The sequence below is a fragment of the Gobio gobio genome, assembly GCF_949357685.1.
Source record: "Gobio gobio genome assembly, chromosome: 2".
In the NCBI taxonomy this organism is placed as follows: domain Eukaryota; kingdom Metazoa; phylum Chordata; class Actinopteri; order Cypriniformes; family Gobionidae; genus Gobio; species Gobio gobio.
The window spans coordinates 29,596,143-29,613,877 of record NC_137098.1 but is presented as its reverse complement, the minus strand read 5'-3'; the positions used below and the strand labels follow the sequence as shown (position 1 = coordinate 29,613,877).

General features: G+C 38.3%; 1 protein-coding gene across 1 annotated transcript in view; it reads right to left on the bottom strand.

The window, feature by feature from the left end:
* The window catches only part of pcdh7b (protocadherin 7b), a 134,740-nt gene that overhangs the window by 55,078 nt on the left and 61,927 nt on the right, over positions 1 to 17,735 (bottom strand). The window contains exon 2 of the mRNA XM_079811201.1: positions 5,622 to 5,838. Within this exon, the coding sequence (XP_079667327.1) occupies positions 5,622 to 5,838 (217 nt within the window). The remainder of the gene's footprint in view (positions 1 to 5,621; positions 5,839 to 17,735) is intronic.

Sequence of the window (17,735 nt, the reverse complement as noted above, 5' to 3'; positions counted from 1 at the left end):
ACACAAGTGTATATTGTAGCGAATAAGATCAACCGCAAAATACGTCACATGCACACACTCTACCTTACAAGAGTAGCAACCTGCCTATAATCCTGAAACTGATTCCAATTTTCTGATAAAGAAGAGCTCTTTTAACTCTTTAGAGCAGTGTGACTATAACAAATGACCTTGAGTCTCAGGCCTGCCGACGTGACATTTGTACAACACACCCACCGCAGCAACCCGCTCTCAGTGTCCCAAACTAACCAAAGCCACAGTCCAAACAAAAAATTTAGCAAAGGTTACACACAAACTTTCTAATGAATGCAAATGCCAGTAAAGGTGGCCTGTGATGCTTGCCATTGCTTTAGTGATCTCTCTCTCTCTCTCTCTCCTTGCAATTATCGGCCTCGCTCGAGTTCTGGTGAAATAAAAAATGAGGTTTATTGGATTGAGGCTCTACCGAGCTCTTGAAATATGAATAGCTTTAATTAAAAGCGACTGGCATTGCCATCTGGCCCTCTGTATCCAGCTTCTCTAATGAAGAGAGTGTACGCGCAGTGTTTATTTATTTATTTATCTGTTTGTTTGCTTATGGCCAAGTTGCTAAGAAAAACTTGAGAGGTACAAGTGTATTTTTGTGCAACAAGCGAGTTTGTTCGGAATCTATTAAGTTGCTGCAAATGGTTGGGGGTTCTTCTTGCTGATGACAAAATTACTGATCTTTTTTTCTTTCTATGTAATATACCCATTAATCTCTGTCAATATATCAATATGCAGTACTAATCACATATTTTTAAAATGTTTTAAAAGTGGATAATGTACTGGTAATTCTCGGCTAGGAGTCAAGGACATTATCCCATAAGTTTACAGACATTTACTTTAAGCCTAAAACACAACAGAATGCAAAAATGAATTCAAACTACAGGCAAAACACTTGCGAGAAATCAATATGTAAAATTCCTTCACATTACCAGTACATTGGGTTCTATTTTTATGGACTAAAAGTATAACTAAAAAGTATATATCAAACTAATCCTATAAATCTGCTTTATCTATATCTGGGACACTGAAAGTGAATCCTGCAACACAATTTCCAAATAAAAACCTGTAATTTGTATCGATTCATAAACACAGGTCTGAAGTGATAATTTCAGTTAACATTGTCTCCAATTGCGCTAATATTGGGCTCTACTGATCCAAGACCAGCTGTTGATTATATTCAGATAGATCACTATTCTTGCTTTGAGACACATAATACACCCAGTATCTGTTTGCAGTCCTGATAAGATTACAGAAACACTTAAAGCCTAGCAAGCACACTCCAGAGACGGACGTCTCTAGGGTTCAAACGGTGGTCAGAGATTTTTGCACAGTGTTCCCCTAGAGGAAGGCTATCTTTATCATTGGCAAATGCTTGAGCGGAGCTCCACTGTCTCAAAGGGAAATACAACATTGTCTGTCTATCTGTTTGTCTGTCTGGCATAATGAAACTACAGAGTTAGAGGATAATGCCATCTAAATGATGATTCCAGAAAGCGGAAAACCATTGGGGAGAGGAGATGCAAGTCCCATGGTTCAGCACAGGTGAGTGAAGAGAGAGAGAGAGAGAGGGAGAAGGAAGAGATAAGTAGCGAGGAGTAGAGCAAATGTATTGACTGGAAGATCATCGATTGACAACGAGCAAGTCGAAGAGCGGGATTTTTCCCGAGAGTCAATCAGTCTCTTTCCCGCTCTCTCTCTCTCTCTCTCTCTCTCTCTCACACACACACACACACACATACACACACACACACACACACACACACACTCACACACAGGTACATTCATGTGCACATTAAAGGAAATATCTAATCATTATTTACTGTCGATATGCTATATGCTTGTGTAGCTTGAGCTGCTTCATTTGTTTATGCTTGAGAGAGAGACATTGAAAAGAAGCTGGAGAGAGAGAGGGAGCATGTGTGTTTTGGAAAACCCATCTTCCCAGCAGGGCTTCTTCATTAGGGGGACGCCCAGTTCCTGCCATGACCTTAATCCCAAAACAAACAAACACACTCACAAAACCTCACCAGGATCCCAATCACACACATCCTTCACAAGCATAATGACCACAATTACAGACCTTCACTGATTCCTTCTTTCAAGTGATGGCATTTTGCCCATCTGTTAACTGCAGGGGTGTGTGTGTGCGTCTGTATGATCTCCCGTCCATATTTTAATTGACTCCAGGTTATCAGAGCTGTAATACAGCATTAGGAAAGCAGCACTGTGAGGGGCGATGACTGCCATTTAACTGACTTAATTGAGTGCTTTCCATGAGAAGGACACTGAGAATGTTACCCTTTCAACATGGAAAAATCTGCAACATTCTTTGCGTCTTGTTGTGCTACAGACGGAGCAAGACGGCCTTGTTTCATTTTCTTACATGTTTAAGCACAGCTCTTAGTGTTTCAACTAAGCTAGAAAAAAATGTCCTTGACTTTTTTAAACAAGCAAAACAAAGATGATTTCTGTATTTTTTATTTAAAATTTTAGTTTTTAAAATTAAATGTATAATGTGCTGAGTTTTGTTCTTCCATATCATATGAACCCCTAGAAGATGCATATTCTTGATACAATGAATTGTTTTGACAATGAATATGACCTTTAAGGAGAGTTATTTGATTATTTAATTGAATTAGATGATGTGTTTATTTGTGTAATTCAGGTTTCCATCACCCTAATACAAATAGGCAGATGTAAATGTTTATCCCTGGATGGATAAAAGCATCTGTCAAAGGACACCTTCCGGTATCACTTTAGTATGGAGAACACATATTCACTATTTACTACGACTTTGCCTTAATAAACTCCTAATTTACTGCTTATTAATAGTTAGTAGCGTTTAGGTTTAGGTATTGGGTAGGGTTAAGGGATGTAGAATTAGGTCATGCAGAATAAGGTATTAATATGTGCTTTACAAGCCAATATCCTAATAATATGCACGCTAGTAAGCAACTAGTTAATAGTGAGAATCGAATCCTAAAATAAAGTGTTACCCGACTTCCTTACTAAATATAAATTTGATTATGAAAATTATATTTAAAAATGCCTATATGCAAATTGGTATTAAGATTAGAGATGGGAAATAATAATAACTAGGTGTATTAACATAAACTATTACATCACATTAGATCTCCTTAAATTGAGTAATTTCTCAAAAGAAAAGACATGACATGACCCACATATGTATTTTTAGCATACTATTTTTGTATTTTTTCTGTATACGTTTAAAGGTAATTGAAAGGTAAATATCTCCAAATCACAGTCAAGAGGTGTGATCACACAAGAGTGAGTTTGGATGTTGTCTACGTCCCCTGAGAGAGCATTAAAAGCATTAAACGAACCTAACACCTACCCAAAAGACTCTGTCAAAGCGGAACTAACCCACAGCATGCCTAAGCCAATTATAGATCCCAAACTAACACACACACAAACACACACACACACACACACACAAACGCTCAGGACATCTCTGTCATGAAAGAGACATTGACTGTGACTTTGCTGGGTCGCAAGTGTGACCGGTTGTATTTGTGTGTATATGAGTCTCTGGGTGTAATTTTTGATAATGCATGAGCTCAGCAGAGCACATCAGCTTTGAAAATTCCCAGCGTCAACTTCTAACTGCATTGAATGCATAAGCCATTGTACTAATGTTCACCTCTGCTCAGTTCTAAGCCGAACATAGTCTCCTGACTTTTCTATTTTCCCCATATCTCTCCCTTTCTAACCCCCCCCAGCTCTCACACACACTGATTCTCCTAAAGATTGGGAGCACAGGGTGAGGCATCTCTTTTATTTATCAGAAAGTGATTCATCTGTTTGTTTGTATCTGCCCTTGAAAGATCTTACAAGAACGATAGAATGGAACAGGAAGAGAGGGAAAAGGCAGAGGCGTGATCTGGCAGGAGAGAATGAAAATGGAAGAGACCGACAGAAAGTGAGCTGGATGAGAAGAGGAATGGATCATTAACTAATTACTAATAAAACATCAGAGAGAATTGCCTGTGTCTCTGTGCGTTCATACACCCCCACATGTCCATGGCTTCCTGGAACTGTAGTGTTTGAGACTGAATGAATGCAATGATAGCACAATCACATCGGTAACTTTCCTAACCGTAGAAATATTGACAATGGAATGACAATGTCTTGTGATAATATAACATACATAAGCTATGTATGTCACAAAGAGAAAGAACCACTAGCACAGCATACGTTCCCTTAATTTTCTGTCTGAAAGAGGGTCTTATTGATGGCCAAATTCACAGTTTTGATCTAATCAGCATTGCATTGATCTCCAAGTGACCAATTACTTTTAGCTTAATCTGAATTAGAGCCAGACTTTAATTGAGGCCAATTTGGCACAGAATTGTCTAAATGCAAATGGCTTTAGATCCTGTGCAGCAAGTGGGCTAAAACAACTTCCCCCTTTAATCTACGTTTAGGCCAATATTCTCCCAGTGATGAAGTAAAAAATGTTTAGCATTTTGCCTAGTCTAACGTCCAATTGTGAGGTTTTTGACCTTTGACTTTCTACAAACCATGAAGTTTTAGTGTCATATGACTAGTCTCACTGAGGTAATAAAATACGAAAAGCAAAATATGGACCTAATAACTTGACTCTAAGAGAAACACTCGCTCCTGCTCTCCTAACATGTACTCCGATGACCAAGCAGAACAGACATTCCGCAGAAAATGGCACGCTGAGCTCACACAAAACACACCTGTTGCTGATAAAGTATCAAATGTAGACAAGACAGCCCTTAATGTCCGACAACTGCTACCGAATACCACCCCAACAGTGGCTCCATTGATAGAGACCCAACATTGGTTGGCTGGTCATCAACAATGGAGGTAACTGTTGACCACAGAGAGCTTCTACATAGGATAGGTAACTTAGCCACAATGAAACAAGATACATGCTCTTACTGTTCAAGCCCTTTCACCTGTTAAACTCCTACAATATAAAGAGCATGATAGGCACAGCAGCATATCGAAATGACAGTGATTACTGAAAAATGGCCAAAATTACTCAAGCGAAAACTGTTCCTGGAATTCAAATGGTTTTGTTACACACCACAGCACAGTAATAGCGAAGAAAAGGATATTTTGTATCTATTTATCTGGTACACAAGCAAACCTCTTGTGAATTAATGTTTATAAGATGAGCTATGTCTCTAATGAAGCAGCCTTGGCCTCATCTGATGCTACAAGATTGTTTTTTTTGTTTGTTTTCAGGCTAACTATTAGGCTATACTACGTTGACCAACCTTTAGCTCTTACTGGAATAAACACAGTACAACAAATAAAAACGAATGGCAAATATATATAAATATATATAAATTATTAATGAGCTGTTGATCCATTCACACTAAACACTACAATCACAGATAGCGTATAAGACAGCGCCTATTCAGTCCTTTCTATCCATATCTCCATATACCCCATCATCTGTAAAACTGTAGTGTCAAAGTAGCTGTGTATGAGTGTGTGGCCTTTTGTGGGAATTTACCTATGTTGTCAATTAATGAGTATGTCTCTTCTTATTTAGCTGTTTAGCTTTACTCTGACTTATCTTTTTTTGTGTTTGCCCCTACCATTTTCCAAATGCTCTGCCTCACCGACACTGCCATCGGGCGTAGTCCTCTCATAGGCGTCTTCGGGTAGAGGGAGGGCACCTAGTCTGGGGCCGGATGAGCTCTTGCTGCTGGGCGTCTCCGACTCCTCCAGGCCACTGTCGTAGCAGCTCTGCAGCGAGCCCTGGTGCGGGTCCTGGGGCTGGCTCACCACCGAGAAGGTCACTCGGCGGAACGGCTACAAGAGAAGAGATTGCTGGGGGTCACTGGACTGAAGAGGTCGAAGAAGAGAGGTTGATGGGTAGATTTTTTTTGGGGGGGGGGTGGGTGGGGGGTGGGATCATTCTCAGTAAAAGTACTTTTGCTGTAGCTCTAGTTAGATTAGCGCACTGCGCTACATGCTACAAAACGACAAAAACCATCAACTGAATTAATTGCTCTGTTTCTCTCTAAGTAGTAAATATATGTAGCTTGAAAGCAGTGTTCAGCAAGGGAAGCTAAAAAAAAATGGACAAAACAATACTAATGAGCTGCACAGCACTTGTTTAATGGATTCTCACATGAATAAAAAAAAATGTTAGGATAGTAAGTTCAATGCCCAAAGGAGTAAGTACAGATGCCACACTTGGCATTGTGGTTTAAATATAGCAGCTCTGAAGGACATCAAAGTCTCCTTGTGTGGTTTACTTTATAGCAAAAACAGGACAAGAGGAGCAAGTATGGTCCCGATGGGAGATAGAATGGAACACATGGCTACAGGCTAATAAACAAGCACATGGATCCACACACTCACATTTTTCAAAGTAACTAAAGAACAAATAGGTGAAAGGATGCACATAGGAGTAATAAACTGGTACACAGAGGCTCGTGTGAATTTGTGCTCTGCGCTCTGAACCTTTGATTTTCATTTCCTCTTCCTCTCGGGTTATCTCAATTGAGGAATGGCACAAAAGACAGCGTGATCGGAGGAGATGACTGACAGCGGGCCAGGAAGGGAGACAAATTCTTTCGATTTGTGCTGAGATGCAGCAAAAAAAGAGAGCAGGCAGACAAATTAAACTAAGAAGGACATGAAGTCTACTCGACATGGTTCATTTCATTAAAGTGAACTAGATATTCATGAAATCAAGTGATTTTTTTTGTACTTGTTTTCTGCTCTTATCAAAGAAAAACGTCTTGCAACAGCGGGATACTGATACCCTTTAGGACTTTTTAATCAGGAAAATGAATTTGTTATCCTGAGTTAACTGCTCTAGTAGAGGGAAGTTGGGTTAAACAATATGAGGACTTTTTGTCCTTCATATCCCAATGAAATACACTGAGATAAGGGATACATATGGTCTCTGAGCTAAATGAGTGGCGGGAAGAGCGAGAGAAAATGAGAGCATGAGAGAGAGAGAGAGAGAGAGAGCGCTGAAAGGTGGAAATTAAATTTTGATAATTTAACTAGCATTGGAGCCTTGTAATTAAACCATTGACTCTTCCTGTCTGGGTAAGTGAAAGCAGAGGGAAAAAAGAGGAGAAGACAATGGAGGAGAAGTGATCCCTCCACCCTCCCATCATTCTTTCTTTCTGTCTCACTCTCCAGCCTATTACTTACTCAAATTATCCTATGCTGATCATTGGGGCTGTTTAGTGTGTGTGTGTGCTGTGAGTTGAAACATAATTCAACACAATTCATCAGGTAGAACACCTGACCACGGCAGGAACAGGATATTTCTCTAATTTACTTCAATTCTGAATTGCTAAACAAAACATTTAATTGTATCGCCTATACATATACTGTATAATATATAAATAAATCCAATAGTGTATAACTCCATGTACAAATATCGATTATTGTAGGCTCTGCAATTAATTATAACACTCATGCCCAGTGTCACTGACAATGCTTAAAGGGATAGTTCACTCAAAAATAACCCCATGATTTACTCGCCCCCCAAGCCATCCTAGGTGTACATGACCAATACAATCAGAGTTATATTAAAAAAATGTTCTGGCTCTTCCAAGCATTATAATGGCAATTAAAGCCTGTTAAAGTGTATCCATCCATTATAAAAGTAATCCACATGGCTCCAGGGGGTTAATAGAGGCCTTCTGAATCTTCTGAATCATTTTCTAATATAACTCTCATCATATTTGTCTGAAAGAAGAATGTCATACACACCTAGCATGGCTTGAGGGTGAGTAAATCATGGGGTAATTTTCCTTTTTGGGTGAACTGTCAATTTAAGCCTAGTCCCAGACTAAAATGCATGTTTGAGCTGTTTTAACTGAAAGCAACTTGCACTGCCTAAATGCAATCTGTTCATCATATAAAGCAATTGAGTCTCTTCAGAAAATTTGGACTAAACCACTCAATTCCTATGGATACATTTTATAATCTCTATATGAACTTTTTGAAGCATCAAAGTGTCGGTTGCGTAGCTGTCAATGGAGGGACAGAAAGTGATCAGATTTAATCAAAAAGATCTTAATTTGTGTTCCAAAGATGAACACAATTCTTATTGGTTTGCAGGGTGAGTAATTAATGACAGAATGTTCCTTTTTGGGTGAACTATCCCTTTAAATGTCCTAATTTAACTAAGGTCTAATCCTGGCTTAATCTAAACCCTGTCTAGGAAACCAGGCCTCAGTTTTATAAAATATGTAACAGGACACCATACTCTATCCAATAATATCTTGGTCTGAAAAAGTCTGAAGACCCCTGCTCTAAATAAATATAAACATCAGCCAAAAAACCAATAACTATGTTTTTTCCCCAACCTCTGCATCGAAAAGTTCAGCTGATGCATTAAATAGACACTAACAAAGCAGCAGCGTCTCTAAGTGTTTGCCTCTGGCCTTCTCCCCGCTTCCCCACTGTCTGTCACTGCACATTTTCTTTCAGGAATATTAAACAAGACGGAGCACCATCATTCACTCCTCTTTTTCTTTCCAACTCGCTGCCTTTCAGACTGAGTGGCCTAACACTCATCATTACTCCAAATTGTCCCTTTAATTTGACACGTCGCCATAATCTTGGCATTTGTATTCTGTCAGGTTAGTAGGGCCTGTCTTTCAATGTAAAGGAGTGCACACACACACACGCAAACACAAATGGCTGTTCATCGTCTATGCATTTATAATGAACATACATATGCACATATCCATGGGTCATTCATCTTCTTTAACATGCCCTTGAACAAAATCTCTCCAAAATGACTCTGATGACCAGTCACCACTGACAAAAACGTACACAGATACCAATACCTACAATATTCTGATAACATTAAGGAAACGGTTTACACACACTTGGCATTCGTTCTTCTACTGTATTAATTTATTTATTTATCTGTCTCCCTCATTTATCTGGCTAATGTAGAAATCTTGGCAATAAATCATGTTTCCATGTAATTACAATCAACATTCAACAAATGAATTGAAATAAATATTCATGGGCTAAAAAATTCACTTTGGATAGTCAAACATTTGTTGCATAATTAAATAGAAGCCCACAGGGGGTCTCGCTACAGCGCTAAAATAACGGATCAAAATGATGTTTATGTATCAAAGCTCCATTCTCTCTCTCTCTCTCTCTACCTCCAAAATGAAATGGCTGCCTCTGCAGCTAAGTGTGACAGCAATCAAAGACCCACGCTGAAGAGTTGAGGCTTAAATTACCCACAAATGAACTGAACTTTAGATAAATTGGTGGAGTGTGGCATTATGCTTGGTGCAAATGTGATTTTCAAATATAAGAGTCAATGAATGTCATGCAAGAAGAATGGCGAGATGGGAAAGTGGTTGCCCATGCAAAGATAGATTTGGTTTAGAATTGGTTTATTGATTGGTCATTGATTGGCTGGGCTTCCTTACCGTGGAAGCAGCTTTATGAAGGACAGATTTAATTAAGCCGTGCACATATAAATGTATGTTCTTCCTTTTGTGGCATTAGTCATCCCATGTAGGTTGAAAGAAAGACCCCCTTACGAGGTCCGTGTGTGATAAATTATTATGATTCATGTAATAAATGTATATCAGGATATGTAAATTATATGAATAATGATATCCGAGGCAATACATGCTAAATAATGAATGTGCAGTGATTGAAAATGAGGTGTTATTTAAATACAACTCAACAAGAATACCTGTAATTTTAAGGGGTTTTCATCAGCGTAGGTGGAAATACTATTTTAATAAACCCAGCAGAATACCCAGTGGATTTGCATTCATTTAAAAACTAACTCTATTCTGTAAACAAGCTCAAACAAGCTCATCTCTTCAAACCTTTTTTCGTAGTATCTTAGTAGAAAGTGTGTGTTTGCGTTTCTCGGGTGTATGTGGGTAGCGGAGTGACCTATATCCATGAACCGTGGAGAGCCGTGGTTATAGCCAAAAACGCTAATTCTAAAGCCGCCTGTGTCTTTCTGCAATCAAGCAGACAAGAGAGGAAAGGAGAAGATGAAATGAAGGAAGAAAAATAATACATCACTGGATGAGATACAACGGCAGACAGGAAGAAAATGCAACTTGGGTGGCTAGTGTGGTGAATGTACTGGATGTAGTTAATTTTTGTATAGAAGAACATTATTCAGTCACTGGTGTCTAGACGTGATGGCCTGGTGATAGAACCTGTAATTAACCTCCGTTAAAATTTTCATAAGCACCCTGAGGGTGAACCACAGAATGCTATCTGATCAAGCTGCCACTGTGCAAAAACAGCCCAAGGGTGACGCTACTGTAGGTCAAAATAACTCGTAAATCAGCTCTAGAATGAGCTTCAGGTTGTTTAAACTCAAATTCTTATAATGAGGTTACCAAAATTCAAGCCACAAATGAGAGATAAGCATTCTGGGGTTCTGATACTAGGAAGAACCATGTGTCTCACTCAGTCTACGGTTGTACGCATGGGGAAACTTCTCACGAAAAATCTCTGCCATTCATTTGTTCTCGTTCTATTGTTAGTGAATTTGGAGTATTCTAAATGAGCGGCCACATGCACAGGTTAGTCATATGCATAAAACAAGACCAAAACATCTCTATATACGGCCATTCCGCACAACCTTTTCTTTACAGCCTTTCGTCACTTTCGCCAAACATATGCCACTCTCTGCAGACGCTCTCTCGCCAGATCTTCAAGCAAAGCATCATTCTCAAAACCAGGCAGTTCAAACACCTTTTATACAGACCTATCATTTGCCAGCTGTACATATGTGTAAATCTGCGTTATTCAGAGAAACCTATATTTCATATCAAATATTTTTAAGATGAAATTAAATAGTGTTATTTATGAATTTTATTATATAATTGTATATATTTGAAATAACCTCTAAACGAATGTAAGGCAGAATAGAGAAAGTGCTTTTTGAGTACATATGGTTTCAGTTTGTACATTTTTTTCCGTAAATTTTAAGTAAAATTTTAGTGCGTTTTTGGTGAATCATGATTTATTCGTGAAAACGTCCGTACGCAGAATTCACACACAAATGTGTACGTACGTGTGCTTAGTGAATGAGACCCAATGTCTTTCATATCTGCTCTGAAATAACACAACCTGATCAATGTGATGCTAATTTCCGAACAAATGTTGAAATAAATCCAGTTTGCATTCTGATTATACTCAAAAAGGTTTAAGAGTTAAAAGAAATACAAACTGGAACATTAGCTTTAGGAAAAAGTTAAGGTTTATGACTAAGCTACAGATCTCTTCTTACTGATCCCAAGAGATATACCTGTTAAAACATATTTTCCATGCACCTGATTTCCCACACCCATGTAAAGTTTCCCATTAAAGTCAGGTATGTATCTGCAATAGTTAAATGTGTGAACTGTCAAAGTTCAACAGTTTTTTTTTTCAATTATATATAGAAAACAATTAAAAAGTGTCAACAGTTGTTACCTCAAGCAGCTGTTTCTACCCTTAGTTTTGTTGTTGTAATCTAATGTGTTTAAGTTCATTTGGCTGTAAAATATTTTTACTTCTTTTCAAATCAACGGATTTAGATGCTAGCACATGAAGAAAAGACTATTTTTTATTACACAGTTTTATTTTTTAGATCTGGTAGAAATATATCATTTTGCAGGTTGCTACTTTTTATTAAATTATATATATATATATATATATATAAAAAAAAAAAATTCTAATTATATGTTGCATTAAATAAATTTAATAAATAATAATAATAAAAACTTGTTCCAGTTTCAGAGTATTAATCCAGGTACAAACCCCTACGGCTTATATTTCCTGGACTTTCTGAATTTTCAGGATGTTTCAAAATATTGATAAGATAAAAAAAAAGAAAAGTTCTGCACATTCTCTTGAGCACTAAACCTCTCGAGTCTAAAAGCGAGCGCAACACGTTAAGAAAGGAATGTGTCTCTGTGTTTAAAAAACTAACAGAGTCCCTGGCGAGGAGGTCAGGGAGTTTTGTTTATCCTGGAGCTTTGGGAGGCTCAGGTGTCTGCTTTGTCTTAAAGGATGACTGGCGCTGGTCAAGCTTCATTTCTCTTCAGCCTTCCTGCCTATGAGGACCTCCAGATGGGCTCTAGACCTCCTGAGACCTGCTGGAGTTTAGCCAGGTCTGAGGTCTCTTTGGCAAGGCATATATCAACACACCGAACTGCAGGCGCTGAAAACTTCCAGGGCAGATCTTACCACTGGACCACTTCCCTCGGCTGAGTGTACTTTTGATATCTTACCCAAGACTGTTGTGTTTCAGTCGACCGGTCTTGCTCTAAGGGACCCCGAGCATTTTCAAACTGAGCCATAGCAAACATTAAACAGTTTAGCCACTTTTGAGGCCTTTCTTTGATTGCAGTCCACATTTTACAGCTTTATACGAAGGGCTCTTTAATCACTTTTAACCCATCAGCTGCCCTCTTCATGGACAAGCCTCAAGCTCATCTGATCAACACTTCAAGAGCATTCTTTCACAAAGAAATATGAAGCTCTCAGACTCTGTTTTCCCCCCTTTCTTTTCCTTTCCGTCTGAAGTTCTACAGATAAAACCTTCAGAGTACATCTTGGTGTATGTCAGTTGGCTGCCTTTGAATGTAATCCTTTTCGAAGGCACTGAGGCATGGATATCTCACCTGGCCTGATCATTCATTCATTCATCTATCCATTTTTTCTTGTCATCCACTCCACCTCACACTCTCGGCAACAGCATAGTGATGCATCACTTCTTGTCGTTCCAGTCCATTTCCACTCAGGCCAACTTCGCCTTTCCGCATGCCAAGTGTTCCAGATGTTCGTGCCTTTGCCAAACAAAACACTGAGGATGTTAGTCACTGTAGTGAAATTAGCCGCCCTTGTTTATCAGCGTTCATACATTCTTAATCAAGAAGGCAGCATTTATATGTGGAGCAAAGAGCCCGCTCATCAAAATGAATCTTGATCCTTGATTTTTTTTCCTATTATATATCCGCAAAGAAAGCACTGTTGCAGTGAGCATCTGTTTAAAAAATTTATTTTTGCTCTTGTTTTAGTCGAAAATTTAGGCTCAGTGCTGCCTCTGCATCTTTAAGCCTCCTCAGGTACATCCTGGTTTTATGATTGTGATGTCCTAAAACTTTTTGACGTTGTTCCCAAAAGTCATATTAACCCTATTATTGTCCTCGTTTTGGAGAAGGGAAGGAGTTAGACTCTGCATGAACTCTTGAAAAAGTGAAAAAGAAAGATATGTTTTTTGTCAATAGACCTTCCAGTAAAAAAACAACCGTTCTATACTCCACCTTTACATGTGCCTCATTAACAATTCAGAACTTGCATTAACATTCCTGTCGAGAACTGAATAGATGAAGGGAAAAAGCACAGACAGATGGGAACCTCAAAACATTTCTCTATGCTCTTTTCTTAAAATCCTAGCTAAACTTTTAATTGCTCTTTAAGCGGCGGATTAAGCCAGAACATATTCCGAAGGGATGATGTGACGGCTTCAAAGGCTTAGCCGACCTCTGACCCTAACTTCATGAGAAGGAACAATCCCTCCAGGGTGCTGCTTCACACCCCAGATCCCAAATATGCTCCTCTCGTGTTTATTTTTAGAGAGTTTAATGATAAATAAACACCACAGACATTTTACACCGGCACATTTTCTTATGATGCTATACCCAAATAATGGATTTTGGAAGCATCGTGTGCTCTTTGTTTTGGCTTTAAATTCAAAATGTGTTTCTCTCTATATCATGTTTTTTTAATCTCGTCCCCAATAAAGAATGAAAGGGATATGCAGTTTCCTGTTCTGGTGCCGAATATCTAACCTCATTGGGGCAAATCCATTATCATCGCCAGGAGAAATGGATTACGGTCTCAGGTATCCGTCAAACGTACAAAAATGCTTTCAGGTGCCTTTCCTAACAGGATAATGTAGGAAAGTTGAACTCCATTTCAACTTTAAAACGCACACACAAATAAACAAGCGCGCGCATCTAACTTACAGACAGTCTGGCTTTGACTTACGTGATCACGTTACAAACAATTTCAGACAATCTCCTTCAGCTCAAAAGGACACTATCTTCTTCACCCTTCTTGTGTGTCCCTGCATCCGTCAATCATCGGCCAATGACACTGCGCTACAAGAAGCGTGCAGGACTCACAGTGACTACGAGCAGTCAATCTGACAACTGACCCACTAATGTCACTAAGTGACAGGCGTAATCGCCACGGCTGCGGTAGTCAAAGGTGACAGAGGCCGTAGAGTCAGCGAAAGCGCAGGCTGTAAACAACCCGAGGGCGGACGGGATATCGTAACTCGGACCATGTGGTTTCATGCCGTGGAGGGAGAGCCATCTTTCCTGAGCAAATATCTGGCAGCGTAATAAAAAAATTCCACACAGTCTGAGTAGAGAAATGACAAAACAGAGTATGTGTTCACACCTCAGCTGGATTATGATTGACACATGACTGCTCGAACAAAGCACAGAATTCTGTTCCCTGGCAGGCCGTATTATCTACATCATAAGCACTAGTCTATTAAATACATCTGCAAACAGTGAAGCTGTCAAGATGGCAAATAATGCATTACAGTGATACATCTTTTAGCGTTTTAGGGATTGCGAAAAATATGCCGTACAGAGAAAATATTTAACCCGAGGAGTGGAAATGTGGGCAGAAAGACAAAGAGATATAACGGACGACCACAGCATTAATGAAGAGGAAAACAAATCTTAAAAAGGAACAAGGATTTAATTGAAGAGAGCAATGTTTATAACCCTCTTGAGGAAATCTGTTTCACAGACGTTCTTTGTAATTTTAATCCTGTCTAAATCAAACATTATGTGTTGTTCTCAAAATTATGACGCAAATTACCTACAATTTGTTTGTTAAGTGTGGTGTCTTTTGAGAAATCTGTCCCTGTCTGGATAGAAACGTCTGCAATTGTGAATATTGTATTTTTACACCACTTCTGCTCATTTATTTTGACCTTTGCTGAATACTAAATATCTATGAATATTTTTATCTGTGTATATTGTATTTCTATGTATATTTTCATCTGTGTTGTATTTTTATTTTTTATTTAATATTGCACTGTCTATGGAGCGGACCTGACTTTCATTTCACTGCTGCTTATATATGCTCTATATAATTGTTTATGTGACAAATAAATCTCTTGAATCTTGAATCTTGAATTTACTATACATGAGCACTTCTTGTCGCAGTGGCTGGTTTTCATAAAATGTTCATAAAAATACAATTCAATTAATAAGAAGCACTTAATGGCCACCAGAGCAGATAATACTAAGTAGGTAATATTGTCACCTTAAAGATATGTACATTTTAAATAAATGCTGTTCTTTAGAATTTTCTGTTTATCAAAGAATGTATCCTCAGATGTATTGCAGTTCTCATTAAAATATTAGGCAGCCGAAATGTCTTCAACTATAATAAGAAATGTTTCTTGAGCGGCAAATCCTCATATTAGAATGATTTCTGAGGGATCATGTGACACTGGAGTAATGATGCTGAAAATTCAGCTTTGCAATTTCAGGAATAAATTACATTTTAAAATATATTCAAATAGAAAACAGTTATTTCAAATTCGAATAATTTTTACTGTATTTTTGATCAAATAAATGCAGTTTTGGTGAGCGTAAGATACTTTTTTCACAAACATTACAAAATAAATCTAGTATATGCTTATTTTAATGAGTTTTCATGATGCTCCCTTAGCAAATTCTAAAGAGATTACAATCCTGTTTGCAATGTTGTTTAGAAAACTAATCTTGTCTGAAAAGCACTTATGACTGCCAGTTTAGTTTCAATAGTTTATAATAGTATGAAATGTCATCATCCATAAACAATCAGATTAAGATGTATCAAACTATTCTCATCATGCAATGAGGGTGCGTCTCAATCAGCTCCCTAGCTAGGTCGTGAATCAGTATATCGGGTACATGAATGTGGCCGACTCCCTGATTAGTGCCCTGACTACTGAACTAGGGAGCTGATTGAGACACAGCCATATACTCACTACTCATGTTCATTTTCTGTAATAGTTTGCTCATTCTTTAGAAAGCTTAAACGAGCAGTAAATGTCATTAACAAGATGACTATCCAAATAACTCATCTGGGTTTCAAGATCTCTACTGCACATATTTCTCTTCTGTCGTGTGTTCTTGAATTGTTCTTTTATTCTCATGGTGCTACACAAACAAACACACAGATGCGTTTTGTGCCCTGGCTTCTGTGAAAGAACACATGATAATGTGTAAAGACAGAGTGAGAAAAAGAGAGAGCGAGTGGAGGCTTGGCATAAAAGATTTGCTCTCCATTTAAGAATCATTTTCTTCTCAAACAAGAAAAAAGTGTAGGGCGGGACTTAATTGTGTCCATCGGGAACTGATTGGATCATTGTGGTTTTGCTATTGCTGTGATGTCATGTGAGAGACAGGCTTCCTGCATAATTTCACTCCAGTGCTCTCCCCTATAGTTACAAACTCCCACACATGCACACATATGTTTCACGTTTTTCTAACCCTTTTTATTTTCTTTTTTTTACCATTTTTTTCCCCATTCACTTCATTTCCTGTGTAACAGAGGACCTTTCGGTGGACTGGAGCAAAAGAAGGCGTTTATCATGAATAAATCAATGTCAATGTGACAGAAAAGCAAAACTCCATTTCCGGGGGCTGTGGACACATTACTCAAAACATCCCTGCCGTGTCACCCTGAAAACATACACACATACATACGCACACATGTTGTCATTGCGGCGTCCTTAATCAACAGACTGACTCCCGTTAGATAGAGCGGGCCATTTGTGAGTCTTAGCCCAGGTCCAGAAGACAATTATGATAGCTGCGATTAAGAAAACAATTATTCCAGAGAAGTAATTATCCTCTAATGTTTGAACAAACAGAAGCAGAGAGAGAGAGAAAGAAAGAAAGAAAGAAAGAGCCCAGGGCCATGTGAGATTAGCCTAGTGTTCACACTGTGATGGTCATTACATACAGGGGTGGTGAAGAAGTGATCAAACTACTGATGTTAACACATAATACACACAAATTCACGCTCACGGTTAAATATAAACAGCCTTCGAGTAACGTGACTCGTCACACACCTGTTCCCACACAATTACCTTTTTGCAAAAATATGCATGTATTCATAACAAACACCTCGAAGGTGCTTTATTCTGTTCTTGTTGATCATTTTAATTGTCACATAAAAAATAAAAAAAAAGAACGAAAATCTTTTAGATTTTGAAGTAGAACACCTGCAATGGGAGGAAAGCGTGTGCAGTAAATGTTAAAACGAGAAGAAAATTAATAATAATAATAATAATACATTAAATTAATGATGAAAGGGTAGTATCAACAGTTGTTTTGCACACAATGAATGAATGTGAATGGTGAATGTGAATATCTTGGTTTGGCTCTTGTACAGACAAATCCTGTGTGTTCCCCTTTGGCCCTGAGGCAAATTGAACAAATTGAACATAACAAAAAATTATATAATTGGAGTGCTAGTGGTGAAGACTTTTTACGGACAAGGTCAATTTCCTCTATGATCATTAATGAGAGAGTGTCTCTTTCTACAATCAAAAGACTTCACACACTCAGTGCAGATTAAGGTGAAGTGAGTGTTTTTTTTTCTATCTTAAGCTGCGTTCTCATTTCCCAGTTCAATGTGCAGAAACAAATATAAGAAAGCCA